The sequence below is a fragment of the Macrobrachium rosenbergii genome, chromosome 43, assembly GCF_040412425.1.
Source record: "Macrobrachium rosenbergii isolate ZJJX-2024 chromosome 43, ASM4041242v1, whole genome shotgun sequence".
NCBI lineage: Eukaryota > Metazoa > Arthropoda > Malacostraca > Decapoda > Palaemonidae > Macrobrachium > Macrobrachium rosenbergii.
In genome coordinates, this window is record NC_089783.1 from 16,774,282 (window position 1) to 16,784,634 (window position 10,353).

The following is a 10,353-nucleotide window of genomic DNA, read 5'->3' on the forward strand; positions in this document are numbered from 1 at the left end:
AGCATCAGCTTCGTGATCTTCACTGAGGAGACTTCGATGCCGTTGCAATTCGGGGGCAGGATGGGCAAGGTGACCTCCCGTGCAACAGTCGATAGAGTGTAGGTCTCGTTGTCAACAGCCCCCCACCCAAGGGCAATTCCATTTTGGGAGCTGTAGTTCTTGTTTCCCGTTGGCAGGCAAGCCGGGGCGATTTCGCTGGAGAGGGCCAACTCTTTCTTCAGGCGAATCAGGGCTATGTCGAAGCCTGGGAGCTCGTCCCTGTATTTCGGGTGGACGGTGATTCTAGCAATCTTGACCTGTTTGGTAACGCCTTTGATGTCGTCCTCTTTTGATTTGTAATTGTGGTCTGCCACGCCGATCAGAAGTTTCCTCGAAGGGATGACCTTTCTACCCTGCCGGACGCAATGGGCTGCTGTCACGACGTACCGGCTGTTGATTATCGTTCCTCCGCATTCGTACTTGCGCTTTGAGCTCTTCCGTATTCCCACGAGCCATGGGTACATATTAGGAATGGGGACCTCCTTGCCGCCGATCACTCGTGTTTTTTTGGCAATTCCACAAGTACACTTATTTTCTGAAAAATGGGAAATATCAATTATTATTGTGGTATTCTCGGCAAACAAAAGAAAATTCCGTTAAAGATAAAATTTCAAGAATGAAGAGATTGATAAGAGTTCTTCTCGTGCACAGAGAACCCCCAATCGCCACACACGTGTTTACATTTGTAGAATTTGTTTGTATTTGTGTGGCCTTGTCATCAAAGCGGAAAAATAAACATCTAAACGACACAAAAAACGAACAAATAAAAATTCAAAATAGGCTTGGATGTGCAAAAATAACATTCAAGAAAAACATTTTCCTGGGTATCTGCCGCATTCACTCCGTTCGTCTGAAACAATTTTTATTTTTTATATTTTACGTGAAGTTTATAGACATGATAGTAAACCAACAAAAGTTCATCGCTGTAACTCAAACCGTCCCACATTATGGCACTTGAAAATTGGATGAGTCAAACATTAATGGCGTGTTTTGAACTCTCTCTCTCTCTCTCTCTCTCTCTCTCTCTCTCTCTCTCTCTCTCTCTCTCTCTCTCTCTCTCTCTCTCTCTACTAAACGTATTGTTTAACTTTCGAGAACCACAAAGGATCGAAAATCCTTAAAACATACATTCGAAAACTCTTCCCATTTCATATACGGGTAGGCGTCCTCATTAACTAAAACCTTTCTAGTTGGAATTGGGGTGACTGTGTTGCAGGTTAATTATCCCAGAAGTGTTTTTTAGTTTTGCATTTGTCGTGATATGAGAGGTGAATTGTGAAAATAAAAGACGTGCGTGGAACAGATAGTAAGTAAATGTTGTCTTATGATTAGTACGAGTTATTGTCAAGAAAGCCTGCAAATCTGTAAACTCTAGAATTATCTTTGACAAATAATAATTTTGGAATTTATTTCTCATCCTCCTTCTCCCTCCTAAAACTTGAGGGGCGCCAAGTAATGATAGATTTGGAATATTAGATATGAATCTTTCTGTAGGTGCCAAGATCGAGCAGGACGTAAAACCTTTCAAGTTCGTAAATGGCCCAAAAAATAATATCTGATCGAAAAATTGATTAAGTTAAACCTGACTTCAACGAATAGGATGTTGTGATATTACAAACGAATTATAGTTATAAAAATGAACAATTACCATCCATTCAGTATTTTCTAGTTCAGCATTGGACAAGTAATGTAGGATTATGACTATTCAGAAGCCCAAAGGCATGAAAATTACAACCGTCTCCAGTTTCATGTTTTGCGCTTTGAGATCTGGTTCAAGTCGCTATAAATAATAATATTAATCTTCCTGTCTTCCAGTCGATGAGTTTCGGACCACATCTTCAGATACTTACATACATAAATATATCCAGTATACAGTACACATACACACAAAATTATATATATATATATATATATATATATATATATATATATATATATATATATATATATATATATATATATATATATATATATATATATGTGTGTGTGTGTGTGTGTGTGTGTGTGTGTGTGTGTGTTTGTGTATGAAGTGTATGTGCGAGCATGCGTTTATGCGTGTGAATTCCGAATGTGCTGTTGTGAGATTCATTCCTTATGCTAAGATTAGTATACCTAATTGCGTCTCCTAAACAAAGCCATAAAACGAAGAATCCAAAACTAAAGAGAAAATGGCAACGCGTATAAACATCAAAGGAACGAGACGCCTTCTGAAGGAGGCAATAAAAGCCGCGGGGGAAGATTCGGCCTTAATCTAAGGGCGCTAAGACCCTGCGCAGGGGGATTGCGGTAAGCACATCGTATTCGAACCCATTAAAAAGAATCACGGAGTGAAAGGGGCATTTGCACCTAATCTTAACCGTATATTTGACCAGGAAATATCAAAGCGAATTTTTCCCGACGCTCAGCTGTAGGAGGAGAATTCCGGCGGGAAAGGTAGGCGAAATATATAGCCGACATAAAGAGGTCATTCGCTCCTCTACCCAAAGGGTTTGATGCTTCGTTTTATACTTTCTCCTCGGGGAACAGAGAGAATTCAAAGTCGGTCATTAAATCAGGGTTGGTTATTAGATTCGTGCTGTTCCGAGAAAGATGTAGAATCATAACTACGAAATGATTGTCTTTCGTAGCTCTAAGGACCAAGGGGGTCCTTTATGATTTGTCAGCAAAATTTGCTCTACAGTACCTGTATGATACACGTCTCTTTCTCTCTCCTGTTCCCCACACACACACTCACATACACACACATTTACACAAACGCGCAAGCAAGCATAAGGACTTGTGCTATGACCTTTAAGCATATGAAATGCAAAGTCGACTTGCATACAATGGCGGATGAGTGTAAAAAGGTTACAATGACAGAAGTCGTATTTGTATTCATGGGAAATTTAATTAGTACCATCATGTGATTTACATGCAAGGTATCACATACCGAAACACCGTGATGGACCCTATGTGTATTCAATCTTGTTACGGACATTATGACTGAGTTGATATACTGAGAAGTGTTAATTCTAATCTTGTTTATGTTTCCGTTCCGTAAACATAAACAAGATGCGTAGGGCGTTGATGTCACTGTTGTGGTTATAAATCTGTTTAACGAAACCACTGGGTTATCTTGTAAGATTCTCGGAATGCTTGCGACATGGATGCGTTTTTAAATGAGAATTCAAAAAGATAGAAGGTAACACTAAAGATGTTATTACACTAAGGGTGTATCTACAGTACAGTGAAACACGTAATAAACACATACTGGAAACTTATCGCTCACAGACAGTCTGAAAACGAGTCCGAGACCGTAAGTATAGAACGAATCTTCGGCAAATGCTGGATAACCGTATGAAGTACTGGTTTTGGACTACCAATAAATCGTCGACTTATATTTAACCTGCTTGTGCTATAAATTGTCGTGTGTTTCTGACATGTTTTACTGCAGTATAGACGCACCCTAAGTAACGAGGGACCAAAGGGAACGGTTGAAAAGTAAAAGACAGAAAGCAATGTATCTGGGCATGAAAGAAGTTGGAAAATACCTTCAGTGCCGTCTGTTGTATACCACTTATGGAATGGGTTACTTTCTGTTCGGTTGGTTTGTGAGAACGTGTCTCTAACAGACATTTTTTGGTAAATGTGAAGGAGACGGCCGCGCGAAGACACCATCTATCAATACAAATTCTAAACTGAAGGATATACAGTAGGAAAGGTTGTAAATAATGCAGTAGTTTGAGAAATTTACCGTCTTTTGTTTATGTTTTAACGTTCATCCCCCAAAAGGCTGGTACTAAACATGGCAAAAGCCCCACCGTGATTAGCACCAGCCCCTTGGGGATGAAAGCAAAACCGTAAGCGATAGAGGATAAATATTCCGTTATCTCGGTAAATTTCTCAAGTTACCTCATCTACACTAATTAGGCTATATGCACCCTTTTCTGTATCCTTCAGTCAAGAATTTATTTTGATAGATGGTGTCTTCACGGAGCTGTCTCCATCACATTTACCAAATTTTTATATCCTTCAGGTGAGGCAATTCTCAAAGAATTCTTTTTTTCAGTGAAACGACCATGGTATTTTTTCTTAACATTTAAGGCAAATCTTGCAGTGCAACCTTTTAATGAGTAATTTCTACTTAATATATTGTAATTCCCCTTTGTAGTTCAGTGAAACGACCATGGTATTCTTTCTTAACATTTAAGGCAAATCTTGCAGTGCAACCTTTTAATGAGTAATTTCTACTTAATGTATAGTAGTTCCTCTTTGTAGTTATCTGTCAGCATTTATATTTTTCAATATTACCTGCGCACCATATCACCCTCATGAATGACGTTTGTCTAGCAATCAATAAGGTGGAAAAGGTATGTACAATACCACAACCAATGGTATTCATTAAAGAGGGCTTTCCCCTATTACGTATACCGCGTTCGGGTTGCCTCTTGAGCTCTACGTTGTAAGTGTTTTGTACAATAAATTGTTTCTTCTCTTAGATCGAGGCTTTGGGCTTTTGTGGTTTCTTTCATCCCTTAAAATAAAAGGTGGGGTCTTCATCCCTTTTCAAGCGGTCCTTCTAAAAATAATACATGCAATGATTGCTTTGCAAGGTCTAGTGATTAAACACCGTTAATAAATATGTAACCACACACATACACACGCGCGAACACATACATATATATACTATATACATGTATATATATATATACATATATATATATATATATATGTATATATATATATATATATATATATATATAAATACATATATACCTATATATATACGTGTGTATATATGTATATATATACTGCATATATCACACATTGCCAATGGCTTGGAAACAAAGTAGAAACCGGTCAGGACCTACACCCCGCGTCTTTATTTTTCACCTGTGGTAATGTGTGATAAATGAATGACGTACAAAAGTGATCAGAATCATATATATATATATATATATATATATATATATATATATATATATATATATATATATATACATATACATATATACCATACATATGTGTGCGCGTGTGTAAGCGCGGCCGATTGTGTGTGTTGGTGTTCACGCATATCGTCATATGTACCTGTGCGAGTCAGCATATTCATGTTCGAATTTCAGCGGAACAATACTACAATATCGAACAGCATCGACATTCACAATAATCTTTGTTTTCAATAAAGATGTATTTCACCAAACACTTGAAGCCAATTTCCCTGATGGCTTCACTGGGTGCCCGTACCTCGGAGTAATTACATAAAGAAAATAATAATTCACGTCACTCCTCTTATCATATGTTAACGTGGAATGTACACCTCTTATTATTCTTTCGAATATCAAAACTTATGTCTCGGTATCCGATCGTATCTAAGCATGGTGTTAAAAGGTAATTATATACTTTCCTAACTTTTGGCTATAGCGTACTGCTATAATAGACTCAGTTGGTTGGTAAAAGTAGTTGATTATGTATTCAGTTCACTGATACACACATATATATATATATATATATATATATATATATATATATATATATATATATATATATATATATATATATATATATTTATATTTATATATATATACAGTATATATATATACATATGTGTATATATACTGTGTACATACAGTATATATACACATATATATACGTATGTATAAATATCTGCATAGGCATATATATAGAAACATCTATATATATATAGAAACACACACATATATATATATATATATATATATATATATATATATATATATATATATATATATATACATACATTTATATGTATACACACAATTATATCTATCTATATATACAATATATATATACTGTATATATATATATATATATATATATATCTATGTATATATATATATATATATATATATATATATATATATATATATATATATATATATATATATATACATATATATATATTCATGTGTGTGTGTGTGTGGGTGTTTGTATGTATATGGCTTCTGCATAGAAAATACAACACAAAAGCCTCGTTCTACAAGTACTGATAAGTTAGTTTCCTTACCCTTTAACTAATGACAGACTTGCATGTTAAATGGATGAAGGTAAATCATTCAAGAAATGCTAACAAAGACATTAGAATCCATATTTTATAAGTCAACTGGATGTTTTTGACTTCCTCACAGCACTAGATAGACTTTAAAGCCTGGCGCCTAGTTAGTTAGTTTTATTGACGAAAATTATAAAGAAGTTCTCAATAGTTCACAGTGAAGTAGGTTGTTTAAATTCTTGGTTTTGATAATATTCGTTCACCGTTAGTATCATTATACTTGATGGCAGCTAAGCATAATGAGGGCGACTGAGCGGAAGCGTTGTATCATAAAAAGTTCCTGAAAATTAAATTGGACTATAAAACCAGCGGAGGTTGGTGACCTGACAACGGAGCTGAAGAAAATGAAAGTTGAAGAAAAACGAACTGTGCCGTGTAATTGGCAGAGCACGTTTTCCTCTTTCCTATCAAATAAGATTTAATCCCAGTGTTTCGCCAGCTATAATAAAAGTTCGTGTAAGGAACTATGCCATGCATAAATTTAAAAGAATTGCTTCGGGGAGACGTACATGCAAACTCAGCTAGAACGATAACCCGGTCCTTCGGAGACAAGCTACCAAATATATTTAAATATTGGAGGGTTTCAGCTTCTAACTTCCCATCCTTTGTTTTTATTACTTGTGTATGAGACACAGATAAGGAAAGAAAATGAGTCCTCGAAGAGCTAACATAAAATTTGCCTTCCGTCAACCAAAATGAAGCGAAACAAAGGAAGAGCACCCGAAGAAGGCTGAGAGGAACATGAGGACAATTTGGGGAATGAAAAGTCATTTGCAAAGGAGAGAATACATTGGGCATAAAACAGATCCCAGAGAGAAAACACCAGGGATGGGAAAATGGATAGAATGCAACCGTAAATTTGAATAGAAATAGACCAGTCAGAGAAGAAACCTGAAATTTGTTTATACAGAGGAATGAAGCCAGGACATAACGTTTAGCAAACAAAATTTTATGCAAGATCATTGAAAGACTTACATATTCTAAGAAATGGCACATGAATATTTGCGAATTTTTATTTCGCATATTGTTATTTTATTGATATTTATATATTATTACAAAAACAATAGTCAGTAACATAATTTTTGTCGGCGACCTCAAGCTTGAATCTAAGTATTCAGTCTTCTTATCTACCAGCACTTGGTAGCCTTAAACTTTCCTATGAATAATACATCGCTCGTAAAAAAAGTATAGCACAGTTAATAGATAACAAATTATCACTTGGCTCTGCAATCTTTGCTGATGTTTCTACACATAATACATTAATTATACAATTCCGACTATATTTGATCTAAAACTAGCTTAATTATCCCTGTTTACTCTTCTGTTAGCCCCCGCTCCGTTTCTCACCAAATAGATGACAGTAGCCACCTGGCGCTCGACCATTCCGGAGAAAATTCCATTTGTTGGTCATGTTACATTTTATTACTTAGAATGTGCTTTTAGCCTGTCAACCCCCAACTCAGGTCTCTCTCTCTCTCTCTCGCTCTCTCTCTCTCTCTCTCTCTCTCTCACTTGAGCAAATGGGGCTCACTTTCAGTATCTCACCAGGTATGATACAGCGGCAGCTATCGGAGGCGCAGCCGTTCCTTAGTAAATTCCCATTGTCGAGTGACTTCCTTTTCCCCTTCACGCAGATGCCGCCACGTAATCGGCACTGGTACTTGATACCACAAGCAGCGTTATCTGCAAATAGAGACGCCAAGTTCTGTTACTGAGTGTCAGTGACATGGGATGCATTTTTTTTTTTAAATTTACGCATGATTCTATGTCTTGAATAAAGTCGATATTTTTGTTGTCGTGGTTGAGAGAATAATACTAGTGTTATTGCAACTATTATTACCTTGTTCTTGTTCTTCTTGTTCTTCCTCTTCTTCTTCTTCTCCTCATTATTATTATTATTCTACTCTAGTATCCCCACAAGAGTAACCAGTGCTGCATCAGCGTACTCTTAATCCTGTTTTACAATTTTCAAGATAATGAAAGCTCATTAACGAGCTCATAATATTTTAACCATGCTCTGATAAAGTAACTCACGTGGGGTTTATTTTGACCGGGTTATTTATTTATCAGAAATTCAAACGAAAACTATTTTTTTTACGTTACTTACTTATTCGGAAGATATGTTTTAAAAGTAAAAGGAAATATCTGACAATTCTTGAAAGAAGAACATAAGTAAACTATAATCAGCTTCATGGGAGGAAAACTATGCAATGATAACACAACCGGGTCCAGCTTCCATATGAATTGATAAATTGATAATACACAATATATATATATATATATATATATATATATATATATATATATATATATATATATATATATATATATATATATATATATATACATCTGTATGTGTGTGCACGCAAACGTTCATCCATGCACGCGCTTGCACCAACGAATCTTGGGACTTGGCATCATAACCATTCAAGGCAAAAATGCTAGCATGTCGTATTTCAGACAAAGCCGCATTACATTCCGGGAACACAATTTGTTATTCCCGATAGCCTGGCCAGATAACCCCTCCTTTCCCCCCCCAAGAGAAAACTGCGGCGGAGCCCATTTCCCGCACCTGACTCACCTCGGAGACAGCAAACGCAATTTTTTCCCAGACATAACTCGGGTATGTTGACATGGACGCCGCAGGCAGCGGCAGCATCTCTCCCTGCTTTTGTGAGACACATGCCACCCAGACCCTCGCACGCTTTGTCATCGCACGCCGTCTTCTTCTTCTTCTTCTTCTTTTTGTCCTTGTGTTTCTTGCCTCTTGATCCTGAGGGGGGAAACAGAAGAAGAAGAAGAAGACGAAGAAGCGCAAGAGGAAAATGAACAAGACGAGTTTTTCGTTTCTGAATTGGCGTTCTTCTTTTCAGAGTTTTTTTTTTTTTTTTACAAATTGGACATATGAGAAAGGAAGGTATTTTTTTCTGACATCAAAAGTTCTTTTTTACTTTTGCTCGTATGTGTGCAGGCATGCATGTATGAGGCTTTCTGATAAAATGTTTGTTTTTGTATGGGTAAAGAAGAAAACAGAGAATTCTGAACTTCCGTATACTTACAACATGCGAGAAAATAAACAGACACACGCACACAGATATAGATATATATATACATATACACTACAGTGTATATATATATATATATATATATATATATATATATATATATATATATATATATTATATATATGTATATGCTTTGCTTATCTTTCAATGGAAATTCAAGGAATAAACATATCCTACATGAACTGGAAAGTAGCCGAGCATAGGAGTCAAAGCGACGAGAAAAGTAAATTAATATATCGTCAGCAGCCTCTCGGAAATTGCAATCCTCTCCGCACCAGAATTTAAAGGAACTTAAGAGGCTGTCTTGCTCTTTTGAATTAGAAACAGAGAAAAAGCGGAGTAGGTGAAAATTTATCTTTGAAGGGAAGGAATAACAGAAAAATAAATGTATGCTTGTCATAAAACAAGGAAAAAATGCGCCGAAGTTTCTTGGGCGCAATCGAGTTTCCTGTACAGCGTATAATGCTGTATGAAACTTTCAGCCGCGGGTCATGAAACTTTCAGCCACGGCCCGGTGGTGGGCTGCGTTGTTGGCACCTTTACCGGTGCTATACGCACGATCAAGGCTAACTTTAACCTTAAATAAAATAGAAACTACTGAGACTAGATGGCTTCAATTTGGTTTGTCTGTTGATTGGAGGGTGGATGATCAACATACCAATTTGCAGCCCTCTAGCCTCAGTAATTTTTAAGATCTGAGGGCGGACAGAAAAAGTGCAGACGGACAGAGAAGTAGCCATCTCAATAGTTTTCTTTTACAGAAAATTAAAAACTTGAGTGTTTACCTGTCTCTGCCTTCCTGGTGCATTTAACTCCTCAGGTTTCTTCCCTAACTTGAAAGCACTCTTTCACTTGCAAGACCTTTCCTCTTTTCAATAATAGTTTCTAATAGTTTCACTAGGTAAAGTTACAGTAGTATTGAAACGATAGGGTTACAAAACTACACAGTGGCCAATCCACAGTAAGTCTAGTTTCTTCAGTTATTATGTTTGTCATTGTTCTTTAAATTTATTTAAATTAATGGAGGGTAAATATGCAGCTTTCTCAATGTGTGAAAGTCACAAAGAATGTGAAGGAATGTGCTATACGTCACAAAATTGTGAGGAGTGCCCTTGTCACGATCCAAGAATCGTTCCAGGTTCTTCCAAACTCTAAACACTAATGTTTCAACACCAGTAATTG

General features: G+C 36.4%; 1 protein-coding gene across 1 annotated transcript in view; it reads right to left on the bottom strand.

The window, feature by feature from the left end:
* LOC136828499 (CLIP domain-containing serine protease B4-like) overlaps positions 1-7,873 on the bottom strand; it is an 8,428-nt gene extending 555 nt beyond the window's left edge. Inside the window, exons 1-2 of the mRNA XM_067086540.1 lie at positions 7,652-7,873; positions 1-574 (exon numbers count right to left, since the gene is read on the bottom strand). The exon at positions 1-574 is cut by the window's left edge and continues 555 nt beyond it. Coding sequence (XP_066942641.1) covers positions 1-503 — 503 coding nt within the window. The 5' untranslated portion in view covers positions 504-574; positions 7,652-7,873. The remainder of the gene's footprint in view (positions 575-7,651) is intronic.
* Positions 7,874-10,353: the final 2,480 nt, after the last annotated feature.